The sequence below is a fragment of the Coffea eugenioides genome, chromosome 4 (genome assembly GCF_003713205.1).
Source record: "Coffea eugenioides isolate CCC68of chromosome 4, Ceug_1.0, whole genome shotgun sequence".
In the NCBI taxonomy this organism is placed as follows: domain Eukaryota; kingdom Viridiplantae; phylum Streptophyta; class Magnoliopsida; order Gentianales; family Rubiaceae; genus Coffea; species Coffea eugenioides.
The window spans coordinates 25,086,256-25,099,558 of record NC_040038.1 but is presented as its reverse complement, the minus strand read 5'-3'; the positions used below and the strand labels follow the sequence as shown (position 1 = coordinate 25,099,558).

The 13,303-nt window shown below is 35.4% G+C and overlaps 1 protein-coding gene across 2 annotated transcripts; it reads right to left on the bottom strand.

Annotated features, from left to right (window-relative positions):
* Positions 1-5,765: 5,765 nt before the first annotated feature.
* On the bottom strand, positions 5,766-12,925 carry LOC113768300 (phytochrome-associated serine/threonine-protein phosphatase). 2 transcript variants are annotated; one of them, XM_027312588.1, is made up of 10 exons: positions 12,624-12,913; positions 11,180-11,326; positions 11,016-11,083; positions 10,052-10,109; positions 9,112-9,222; positions 8,950-9,000; positions 7,628-7,771; positions 7,467-7,562; positions 7,302-7,373; positions 5,766-6,319 (listed from the first exon to the last, which is right to left on the bottom strand). In XM_027312588.1, exons 1-10 carry the CDS (start codon positions 12,711-12,713, stop codon positions 6,236-6,238), a joined length of 921 nt encoding a protein of 306 aa, XP_027168389.1. In that variant the 5' UTR covers positions 12,714-12,913; the 3' UTR covers positions 5,766-6,235. The 2 variants fall into 2 exon arrangements, with proteins under 2 accessions (XP_027168389.1, XP_027168390.1); XM_027312589.1 differs by lacking the exons at positions 5,766-6,319; positions 7,302-7,373; positions 7,467-7,562; positions 7,628-7,771 and adding an exon at positions 7,779-8,599 and having other exon boundaries at positions 12,624-12,925.
* Positions 12,926-13,303: the final 378 nt, after the last annotated feature.

Here is a 13,303-nt window from a genome sequence, read left to right as displayed (position 1 = left end):
GCCAAAGAAGACTGACTTCTTACCAACCCGCGAAGAGTTGTGAGGCTGAACCAGGTACGAAGAATGAATCTATATCTGATCTGGCTGTAAGCCTCGAAAAAAAGCAGAATAAGGATTAATCTTCAAGATCTCTTCCAATTTAGTAATTAGGCTTTGCCGAAATCTATTAGAGATGGATAACCGATTTACCGTTTCATGATCAGTATCAAAAAAATATAACTGCACATTCCTTGCTTTTTCACCATCATTAGGGATTAACTGATTTATAAAGTGGTACATCTGACCTTGGATTCTAAAGGTGTATATTCCATTATAAGACTCATTCAATGACTTGTCACAGTTCACTCCAATAGACGTAAATGCAAACATGTTATTATAACTTCTAACACATTTGCGGAATTCAATAGCTTCTTCAGAATCCTCAAGATACAACATCATCAGTTTTCTCGGCATTTCAGTAGGAAGTAATTGGATTTCACCAGAAGAACAGCAAAACCCAAGTGGTTCAAACTGAAATTTCTTTGCTTTGCAATGCTGGCAATCCGAAATATTTGGCAATATATCAGGCTCAGTGGCGACCACGCTCAATGGATCCGTTGCTAACATCTTACGCCGTTCCTGCCCTGCATCACTCCGGCGAACTGATCTACACTTTTTGCTTGCTAGCGTAGACAAAGCACCACCGTCAGCAATGATAGGCCCTGAGCATCCATCCCTTGAATAACCAGCAATATTACTGGCAGAAGTCAACGGCAAAGCTGTTGATTCTGCGTGCGATTCTTCTACATATTCATGCATTCGTCTAACTGATGTTTCTGCACAATCTTGTCCCGTTCTTTTGTTACCTACATGACTGATAGAACTACCATTTGAATGCAAACAGGTCGATCCAACGTGATGTCCATCTCGATTGTTTATTCCTTCAGTATTGATACCAACCGTCCCCTTATAGCTCAATTCCACAGATGAAAGGCCGCTAGAAGGTTGCTCGATAGGTACAGAAAGTCTTGTCCTCGCAGCAGTATCTGTTCAAAGGAATAAATATTTCACTAATCTTTGAATTAGCATCGTTAATACATCTAAAGTCCAGCATTCCTCACACCAATCGTAATTTTCGAAAACCTCAACAAATCAGCAGAACAGAAGCATTATGAGGAAAGAGCGATATATGCTAAATACTCCAAGATAACTAATATGCTAAATACTCCAAGATAACTAATATATGAATAATCATAGTACACACACCTCGGCATTCTCCAGAACTGTCATTAGCACTCGCATTGCCACGCTGCCGTCGTCTCCTCGCATTCCTCTCTCTAGTCGCCTCTTCCAAGCTTGCATATTTCCGTGGACGACCCATTAAAGAAGCTCAGCTATATACAAGTAAGAAGGTTTCAATAAGAGTAGTACCATAACTTTTGATCCACCTAACCACAAACAAAGCTTACTCCCATGCGCAGGCTCCATAAGAATTGAAAGGAAATAGGCCAAAGTACAGCATATAAAATACCGGTCACGTTCTAATTTATATAAACCTCTATATAAACCTCAATGATTGGAGAACAGACATGCACGACAATCAACAAAAGCAGAATAATACCAGACCAATTATACCTTATATCTAACACAAGATAAGTTCAAAGCAGCGAAGATTAGGGGAGAGTCCCAAAACCGAGACTGGTTGGGCATTAAGTCTCATAAGATCCAGAGAAAGGATTGAATTAACAAAATCAAATTGTTCGGTGGAGGGAATTAAATATAAGATAGGTATATATCTTTACTACAAAATCAGATTGCCCTCGGCGGAGGAGATGGATATAAGATGGGTATATAACAAACAAAACCGATGAGGCTGGCACTTCCAACTCTGCCGATCACAGCAAAATCGCAGAGCTAGTGTTGCACAGGCTAAGAAACGAACGAGATTGGTGGAGGGAATTAAATATAAGATAGGTATATATCTTTACTACAAAATCAGATTGCCCTCAGTGGAGGAGATGGATAGAAGATGGGTATATGACAAACAAAACCGATGAGGTTGGCACTTCAAACTCTGCCGATCACAGGAAAATCGGAGAGCTAGTTTTGCACAGGCTAAGAAACGAACGAGACACAGTAATGGAGATTGCAAAGCCTGCGCGCACCGATTCTTGCACTTTGTCCAGAACACTTACATTTAACTACTTCGCTAAGAATGAGCAAGAACACAGCCACCGCGCGGACAACGGCAAATCGAAGGCCATGCAGACAGCTCATAGCGGCAAACTCACCGGCCACAAGAAAGCCACGCGGACAGCATTGAAGTTCCAAAGCCATGCAGACAGCTGATAGCAACAAACTCACCGCCCACAACAAAGCCACGCGGATAGCAGGAAATTTCCAGCAAAGCCACCACCACTGAATGGCAAAAGACCAAACCGCCGCTCAAGCTCACACAAATCACGCTATAACCGGCCCATTTTCACTGTAGCTAAGCCAACTGACGCTTTTAGTATAGTAAAGATGTAACTAGAGGTACTTGAGCTGTGCAAAGCACAGCTTGGGCCCCCTAGAAATTTAGTCAAACACATAACATCAAATTATTTTGGCACATGATAAATCAATAGAAATATAGAAGAAAATTGGGCCTCAAAACAATTAAAATTAACAAATGTTATTTGAACTCTCATTTTTGTTAATCACATTTTCACTATTATTTTTATCATATTGTAGGAATACAATTAATAAAATATGGAGTATAAATAAAATTTCCCTCAAAATTTGTTGTGAAGAGAAATTCCATCTATGAAGTCAATACCCCTATTTATTGTGATTTGAATAAAGATTTTTGAACTATTATTATGATAATACCCACAGAAGAGAGAAAATCAATACACTACAAGTGCATTGCTGTATTAATTAGCAGCATAGTCTTAGTTGTAACTAAATCAAAAGCAGTCATAATGCTTCTAGTATTTTAATAATGAGAAAAAATTTAGAAAGCCACTAAGACATGTCACAATCTTCAACATCAATATAACTTACTCTAAAGTTTCACATTTTTCTTTCTTTATTTATTTAAATCCCGTTTAAAGGTGACAACATTATCCTGCAGCTCCAAAATATAAATAGCAAGGTTAGATAAAAAAATATGAATTGCTACGTTTCCAGATCTACATATACAAATTAGAATTGAACCATTTTTTTTATTGCAAAAATATCTTCCTAATCAAAATTTAATTTTCTAACAATTTTTAATTGTGACTTCTACCACCAACTACAATTTTTATATGCCAACCCAATTGATACTACAGAACCTGAATAATTAAAAAACAAACAAAAATTAACGTTAGTTTAAATATATACAAAATCTTATAGAACACAGAGGTAGAAGAATGCCTAACTAGATTTATCTTGGTGGAAGCATCACATGATATATCTTTTCTCTTTAAAAAATACACAAAATTGTAGATAATTACAAAATGTAACCAAAAAACAAGAAAAAGAAAAAAAATGTGAAGTAAGAAATCAAATCATGGGAGTAGAAAAGAAAAGAAAGAATTATTGTTCTATTCTTCATAGAAAATGATCATTGGTATAAAATGAATTCTAAGATCTTTTTACATATTTTAATATTTCACCTTTTATCCATGAAAAATACCAAATAATAGCATCATCCTATAAATTTAACAAACAAATGCCAGTTGACTATAACATTATGATCGAAGAATAGAGCAAATATGAGAGATTAGACATGAAGAAAAAAAAGGAAGAAAAGAAAATGTAAAATGGGATAAAAAAATAATAAAAACTTCTCTTTGTTAAGTAGCTAATCATCTCGACGAAAAAAAAAGAACATGGCAACAATTTTAGTTAGATTAGTTTTAAAAAATAAAAAATAACAGCACTTGCCGCAAGAAGAAGAAGAAGCGACACAGTTGATTTTCTGAAGGAGAAAAAATATTTTAATTATTTTGGCCCAATTGAATCAAAAAAGGGAAGGAAAAGTTTAGCTAAATTGACCAAGAATCCACTTGTCAAAAATATGTGCAATACATGTGTAAAAAAGATGGGGTGCTATAGTAACTTGGTCAGAGAAAAAATATTTTAATTATTTTGGCCCAATTGAATCAAAAAAGGGAAGGAAAAGTTTAGCTAAAATGACCAAGAATCCACTTGTCAAAAATATGTGCAATACATGTGTCAAAAAGATGGGGTGCTATAGTAACTTGGCTTTTTTCTTATATAATAGGTAGAGATATTTTATTTTGTCAGTTATTTGTGTGCATAATACATTTCAAAATAGTTCATCAAGAATACTATGATCTATCTCCAAAGTAGAGTACAAATTACACCACTTGTCTTAAAATTTTAATAAAATATTAACAATCTCAAGACTTGAAAATTCCATGTTGAATTTCTTTTCTCTAACATCTAAGAACATCACTAATTTGAGGAAGATTCAGAAAAAAAAAAAAAATGTTGCCTCGATATGGGCGGGTTATGTTCAAGTGGCCAATTACTCCAATTTTAAGAAAATGTAATTTAAATTGTTGAATTCTCCTTTACAATCTTTTTGGATAAAATTCTCTTTGTGTCCAGGCGTAACCTACCACCCTTTAATTTTCTAGTTCATGCTCTTCAACAGAGCTAAGAAACAAGTGAATCTTAGGCTTTGTTACCTGGACAGCTTGAACAAGTCAATGGGTTATCACATGTGGGCTACCTTATTTTCTTTCTCGTTCATACTTCTTAATTTTGAGTTTTCAAACAAAGAAACAATTAGGTTTTTTTCTCTACCCTCACTTCTTGATGTATATGATGAATCAACAAAAGCTATGGCTGACCATAAAATACAATAAAATTGGCGCGGAAAAACTAGGGTAGACGTGAATCGGATACCCCTCTCGTCCACCATTTTGGCTGATCCAACCCGCACCTTATGGGTCAACCATTTTTTGGTCCTTTCCCGCTTCGTACATCAACAGGTACCCAATTGTAGGGTACTGGGTACCCGTTGAAATGGGTCAACGAATATTCGCTCCGCTTCATTTATTATTTAATTTTTAAAAAATATGATTTATACTAATTTAATTTTGTATTTTACACATTTATCTAACATTTAATAAAAAAAATTTTCTCAAAAAAAGTCTCCCACCAAGAAACAAGCATGTGAAGAATATACAAGAAAAAGGAAAAAAATAAAAAACAATTCAAAATCAATAAAAAATTTGAAATAAGTAACACATTTTTTTAAATATATGTTCCACATTAATTAAACTCTTTTCTATAAAATATAAGATCATGACTTCTACAAATGAATCTTGTAAATAAACTATGATCTTTCATATTTGTAACGTAATTTATTCAATGAAATTGTTTATTTAGGTCTAAAAATATTATTTTATAATGTATATAAAAATAATATATATATATTTATATATATACGCGCAAAGCGAATCGTGTACCCACAAATTTTTAATTATATGACCATAACCCTCCGCACATCTAAGTGAGTACTCAATTCTCTTTTGACCCAATCAAATAATACAGATTAGATATCCTAATTTATGGATCGAATGAATACGGTTGATTTTCAAGTTAGTGAGTAATTTTGCTCACCCCTAAGAAAAATGTATCTGTAGACAATTAAAATTGTTTATCTATTGTGTATCTGCGGCCGCAGGAGTGAAACTGCAAACTTAACTAAAAACAAAGAAAAGTTTTAGTCAAGGAAAACGCACATGCAGATATATAGACACGAAAAGAGGGGAAGAAAAAATAAATAACAATGAACAATCGAAACTTTACAGAAATTAAGTCCAGATATGGATCCTCTCAAAATGATAAGATCAACAACAAAACATTGGTCACTGAAGAAGAAATTATTGCTCTCCTATAGGCAACTTATCACCAGCCTAAAACCAAAGCTTTGGAAAACTATTAGTCTAAGCCACAAAGGCAAACAATTAGTCTAGCTCACATATGGAAACAACGTACCAATCATCTTACATATTTTTTAATTATAAAGATCGAAAAGTAACAATCTCCAAGCATCTCTAATACACAACACAAACTATGCAAATGCAATTTCGGCCTAATAATCACCTAGGTGCGTAGCCGTCTTCTGAGAATTACCATCCTCGCCACTTGAGAAACATTCTTACCATTTTTCTTCGTAATCCCCACCGGGAAAATCACACCACCACCTCTTAAAAATATTCTCATTATCAATAAACCAAGCACTACTATCCAACTACAAGAAGTAAGGTACTCCTGTCCTGGGTCCTCTCATTTGGTTGTTTTCCTCAGTTTCAGTGAAGAACTTCACTTCTCTCTCCTGGAAACACAAATCAAGAACAGTTGTGGAGAAAAACGAGAAGCTCATTAAGTTTTGACCAGTTAAAAAAAGCATTAGATAGAAACAACAATCTAAACAATGATTTGCATAATAGTAACACATTTTTTTATTATTAAAACAGCCTACATTCTAATTAACAGCAAAACCTCCCCCTGCCTATCCTCATACTGGGTAGTGGGTTCTACCATGGGCCGATTTTTAACTACCCTGCAATCCCGTATCAGAATATAAAGTATCCCCTTTCTCCTATGATTGTTGTATTGCAGGGGATTGTTAGAAACTATCTTCCCGTTATACGCAAAGAAAGTCTCTATTTATGTGTCAACTGCTGATAGTCTATATACAAATAGCTTTTCTTATTTTCCGAGTACGTTTCTCAACTCTCTTTGTTTTCTCAATTTTGAACAAATGTATGATTCAAGTATTCAAAGTGATATCACATGTTTTGCCTTTACATCTGCTTTCTATAAATCATGCTCCACTTCATTAAATCACCAAATTTCTTTTATCCTTTTAACAATTTCCATAGCTCCTTTGGTTCTAACGAAGAAAAATTACTCCCTCTTATATCATTTCTGTTGTCCAGAGTCCTTTCTAACAAGTCTCCAAAATATTCACCACTATCACAAGTCAAGTTCATTATCACCAAATTTTCTATACCCCCCCCCCCCCCCCAAAAAAAAAAACTTCTTTCGAATGTTCATTAGAGTCGAGAATCAAAGTTCAATATATGTAAAAGAAGGGGAAACTTCGGCATTGTTTGGAAAAAAAAAATTACACATACAAGTTAAATCACTTTTCATTGCCTATGCATTTGGTCGAAAAGCCGAAAGAAAATGGATCTTAGAAAGAAAAAATGACCACTTTGATCCAATCTTATGACCAAAAACATGTATCACTAAAATGGACAGTCACAGAGAAAAGAGAGGTGGAAACAAGCATAAGAAGTTGGATTTGGTACCATATTCTCATTGAAGCTCAAAATTGATGCTACATTTCCACAACGATAGCAGTAATTTGGTGCAGACCATACCTGCAAACAAATATATTGGATGACGTAAAGACACGAGTCTAAACTACGGAATCAAGTCAAAATTTCAGTGGCAGAAATGAGAAAAGAACTCACAGTAACTAGTCCTTTATCTTGAAACATGTATTTTAGGCCTTCCTGCACTAGTTGGTGGGCCCGACAAACTAGATCAAGCTTGTTAATATGATTGAACTGGAGAAAGAGACAAACAGTTAGCACAAGATGAATGATAAAGTGCACACATTCACACGACTTACCTCAGAAGTAACCCTGGATCCAAAGAGCCAGCCTGCTCCTCTTGGACTGACTGCCCATGTTTCAATATCTTCAGGGTCACTCCACATGAGGTCACAGAAGGGCCCTTCATGGGGAATTTCACAATTCCTTTCAATGACCCTAATCTGCCAGGCCAATAACAAAACAAAATGTCAGTTCTTTAAGCATACCATAGTTATGAGAAGGAGAAAAGTTTCAGGAACTCGTACTTCAATAATAAAAAGGTTAGGGAAAAATATCAACCACTGTTGTCAAGATCAGTTTATCAGCAATCCTATAGTCCTAAAGTTCCAAAAGAATCCCCATACCACAAAAAACTACTACAAGTACGTAAACAAAGCAGAGAATAGGTAAAATGTCATTAACAGACTGCTAAAATTCCATGGTTACCATAAACTTCAACAGGAAAGGACTTGAAAGGCTGTAAAGCGATTAACTTCCTAGTTTTGTATGAAAAGTGGCAAAAAAGTTGTAGCTGTTGACTCAAGGGCAAGCTCTGGAGAAAGAAAGCATTTATCTTTGACTATTGCACAAGACAGAACAAAAGCCCATTGAACACCTTCTGCTCCATTGCCAAATTACTTCATCTTTTGGAGTCGATTGGTGGTAAGTTTGGTCTGAACCAGCCCTTTACCAATAACTGCAAGAATACAGTCCAACAATTCGGACCTTATGAAAACAAAGAGAGGGGCAGAGTTTCACAATCCTCCCTTTCAGTAGATTTATGAAAGGTCCGCCTTGTTGACATGTCTATGAAGAGAAGAACAAGCCCAGAAAATAACTAGACTTTGCCCTGTATCATTATTGGGTTGCTGATCATATTATCACGAAAGTACAAGTGGCATGATCACAAACAATGTAACAATATACCATTTCATAATCAGTACAATTTTCTCTTTCTGTTCTCTGCAGGATTGGCAGCTTAATGATGCCCTAGTAATGTCTAAAACATCCTACATAAGATAACAACTGGATCGTGAGGATATAGAGCAAGACAAAGAGCAAGAAAATATGACAGGATTATCAATAATTTCTGTAGTTATTTCTTGTGGATTGGGGTGGATCATCAAACTAAAGTAATCTATTTCCTAAATAAGCAAGATTTCCAAGATACTTCAAAGCATGGTAAAACAAAAGTTGCACAAATATCATGTGCTATACGTGCAAATTGCCAAGTATTTTTTTCTGGCTTAAAAAACCAAGAAAATATTTCTCATCAAAAAAGATGCATGACATGCCTAGTGCAGCATGAAGCTGCAGGAAAATATGCACAATAAGTATGATGAGTTTGCAGAACCCAAACCTGGTCAATAGTTCTAATGTCCGGAGAAAGGCCACCATGGACGCATAGTACCTGGGATTCATGAAAACTCTCAGTAGAGTAGAAATCATAATCAATATACATTAAGCAGTAACAGGCAGACCCCCACAAAGACAGTGAGGGAGAGAGATGCAGCCAGCTTACTGTTCCATCTATAATAGCTGACAGTGTTAGATAGTCAAAAACATCAGTGCAATACCGCCATGCATTAGCATTTCCATACTTTCTCTGGCATTCATCATAGAATCCATACACCTATAAAGATGGTAAATGAATGTCCTCAGAACTTTGCACTAAAGGAAGGTGAAATACCTATAAATAGGGTGTACGTGTTTTAGAAGCACTAATTAACATGCATCTCAGATTAACAACGAAGGAAACACTTTCCATGATAAATTTAATGAACAAGCTATCAGGATAGAAAGCACAACTTGATTAATCATCTATTTGGAGCCTTGAAGCCACCATCCTAACCAAATAAAGATAACTCTTTTCATCAGAGAAAGCGAAACAAAGTGCCAGGCCAATTACACCAGATAACCCAAACAATTTCTCAAAAAGTTCTAGTATTTGTACCCAATGTTCCTCAATGACTTTAGTTCAGAAATGGACCCTAAAAAACTAGAAGAGAGGGGGAAAAAACCAAAATCTCTCTGAGATATAAGACTTTACTTCAGAAATTGACCATAAAAAACTAGAAAAGAGGGAAAAAAATCATAATCTCCCTCAGATATAAGGTTTCTGTCTTCCAAGAACTTTAAAAAGCTCAAAAGGAGCATAACTCTAAAGCATATCAAGCAGATCCAGGATTACATACAACAAAATCATATCATGAGACACCAATGGAATTCATTCCATCTATCCACTGTCATAGGATGAATAACACTGGAGAACTAACGACCTCTCAAACAAAGATTTTTTCTTTTTTTTTTTTTGGAAAAAGGGGGGGGGGGGGGGGTTATACATTCAAGCCAATAATTCAACTAGACATCTTGCATGGATGTGGTTCAAGAACAGGGGCTGCAATCCATGCTTCTAGATTGTGGAAACATACATGTTGAGAGAGAGACAGAGAGAGAGAGACCTGGGTTAGTTGTCTGCTTTCATGGTTTCCACGTAGTAGTGTAATATTAGCAGGGTATCTGGCAGCAAAATAAAAATCATGCCAATGCATAAGTAACATGTCATAGTCAAAAACTAAGTCAAGCAGTAACTACAGGAACACTGAAATAGAATTTACTACAGCAACTTACTTAGAAGGATAAAGTGTCCACTTGTTTTTTTGTTGTTTGGGTTTTTGGGGGGGGGGGGGGGGGCGTGCATGAAGGAAAAAGAAAACATTACCTGACATAACTCAAACCCTTATTAAACCCAGAATGAAAAATCTTGTCTATGACTTTTCCAGTAATCCTTTTCGTATGAGTCAAATCTTTCAGAGTTAGTCAAAACTGTCTCTGGTGGTACCACTTTAGGGTATTCGCAGTTTTTTGACAAAGCTAGACAGAAAATCAGTAAAATTATTGTAGAAAAGCTTTAGCAATTCTTGGGAAAATTGGCAAATTCCTCAGCTGAAGCTAAACATAATACTCAAACTAATGTTTCGGCATGAGTTATGAACTCATTATTGAAATCGTTAGTAGTTACTTTTCACAATATAATAATCCCAATGGCTGATGAAAGCTAATATGTACAAATACTCAGAAATATTTCATGTATTCACAATTGCTAGACATCAATCATCAGAGTACTGGCATCAACATAATCATAAAATTTCATTCTGTTCCTTAAAACTAGTTAGCAACGCTAAGTACCACATGATTGATATCTAAGACTACTAAAACCAATTTCTCAGTCCACAATATACACATCTCCCGTCATAATCACTAACATCAATCCATTAATCTCAAATCAAACCCTTACTTTAGTATGCAAATATAAAATAATTGAGTACTTTATTACGAGGTAAATTGATTTTATCTCAACTAAAAAACCAAAAACCAAAAGCATCATACAGAAGAGTCAATGGCTACCACTGTATTTGCACATACCTTGCTTTTAGGAGCAACAGAATAGTGAAAACTTCTAGACTATTATATCCACGGTCCACAAAATCTCCCTAATAATGCACAAGATTGTTTATAAAGTCATTAAATCACTAAAGAATAACCACAAACCAAGAATAACATACACCACATATTCTGCACAAACTTACCATAAAAATGTAATTTGTCTCTGGCACATGACCTCCGGTTTGGAAAAGTTTCATTAAATCATGAAATTGGCCATGAATGTCACCACAAACTGTCACTGGACTATTGACAGGCTGCACATTTGACTCCTCAATCAAGATTTCCTTCACCTGAAAAGTTTTAGTGTTCAAGGACAGTGTAGCAAACAAACTGAAACAGGTGATTCATTTCAAACATCAAATTCCTGTTATATTAGAAAGTTTGACAGCAAACTTAATAAGAAACTTAGCACATAATCAACTGTACAGAGGCACCTAAACAGCGGCAGGGAGCTCCATTATATACAGCATTTATTACCAGATCTTTAGCAAAGTTTACATGCTAGATGTACACTCTGAGAATGAGCCTGCACTTCATTAATGTCTCATGGCCTTCTATAGCTTGATCTCCATATAAATATGTAAAACATATATGCGTAATTGCACTTATTTACATATCATGCATTGCATTATTCTGATAACAATATAACAGGGGTACCCTGATGTCACAAGGTTGCAAACCACATGCAGCCTTAATAATGAGCATTGAAAAGCAATAGGACCCTGCAGGTCCTTTTCTTGGAAGAATTAGAAGCTGCTATAATAATAAGTTACATAAACATACGCAACTGACAAGTGGTCAGGTATAAGGACTAGTAAACAGAAAGACCTGATATCCACAGGATGTGGCAAACACCATTACTTGATTGGTGAACATGTAAGTTTTTATAAGTTTAAAGCATTTTGTCACCTACCCACAGCCAAACCATCAACAACTCATCATCCTTCTTCAGCTGACAAGATCTATCCATCTTTCTTCTTCTTCCTCCTCCTCCCCGGCAGCGATGTTACCTAGAAAGTAAACCCATCAACAACTAATCATGCTTCGTCATTCAACTTTCTTCTCTACTTCTTCCTCTTCCCTGGTTCCCATATTCCCAACTAAGCCAACTCATTATAACCAACGAATTTTTCTCTTTCACTTCTCTAAATCTGAGTGGACATAATTCCTCATCAACCAATCTTAATAACATCTATTGAAAATCAAATTGAACATGTCCACAAACCAATTTTCAAGTTCTAATTCGAGTAGAATATCATGTCCCCTAATGCGCTAAGCTATTCCTCTTCTCCTTCTGCTTCCACTACCGCTACTACTTATAATAATAATTCTTGCAGAATAATAGTTACCAAAAGCCACCAACTAAAATCATATCCTTATCGACCCTACCAAGAAACCTAAAACCTAAAACCCGAGTCTTGACAAAAAATCCACCTTAAAAAAATCGACGAAAATTCAACTAATTGCAGCAAAAAGTAACCACAACAAAAAAAAAAAATAGTGAAAAATGCATCTTTTGCCCTAAAAAGAAGGCAATCAACGACAAGAGATTCACCAAAAAAAGAAAAGAAAAGAAAAAGGAAATACGTATTCGCAGAGAAGCTGGAGCTCGTCCTCCGACAAGTGTTGTCCCTCTTTAACCTTTGCTATCCACTGATCCAAATCCATCACCGTCATCTTCTTCGATTTCAATTCCGTTTTTTCCTCTTTTCTTGAAAAGAAAATCAGAAATGCGAAGAGTAGGCAAGGGCAACCGCAGCGCAACGACGGAGAAAAAAAATATGAGAAAGCAAATGGAAAAATGAATAATTAAAAAAAAAAAGGCCTTAACGAAGTATAGAAAGTCGACGCAATGAAGCTTTCGACTGGAGAATGGACCGGACGGGGAAAATCTAAAGATTTTTCTTTTTCTTTTTGCCTTTTTATTTCTCTCCTTTTTTATTTTATTTTTTTCCTCCTTTGGTATTTTGCTCTTGTTTTGTCACTGGGCGGAATAGTTTTTGATTTCACATTTTCAAAGTCCACTTAAATCTTTAACACGAAAAACAATGGTGAAAGGAAATTCTTGATGTATGACATTGGTAGCACCTAGCAATAATAAAAAGAGAAATTGTAGCTTTGATTAGTTCTTAAAATTTGCACGAAAAGCAAATGTAGTACCAAATGTTAAGTTTCTATATCCATTTTGATTTTCTTCTGTTACTATGGAAATCAGATCACGTGCAACTAATTTTTAAAAATTTTAAAAGTAAGTTTGTCACATATTG

Bases quoted from the DNA above. Each gene is read 5' to 3' on its own strand.
- LOC113768300 (XM_027312588.1), bottom strand. From the start codon at position 12,713: ATGACGGTGATGGATTTGGATCAGTGGATAGCAAAGGTTAAAGAGGGA. The intron at 11,084-11,179 runs GTAAGTTTGTGC...GTGCATTATTAG, and splicing joins AGACAAATTACATTTTTATG to GGAGATTTTGTGGACCGTGG. The intron at 7,772-8,949 runs GTTTGGGTTCTG...TTGGCCTGGCAG, and splicing joins ACATTAGAACTATTGACCAG to ATTAGGGTCATTGAAAGGAA.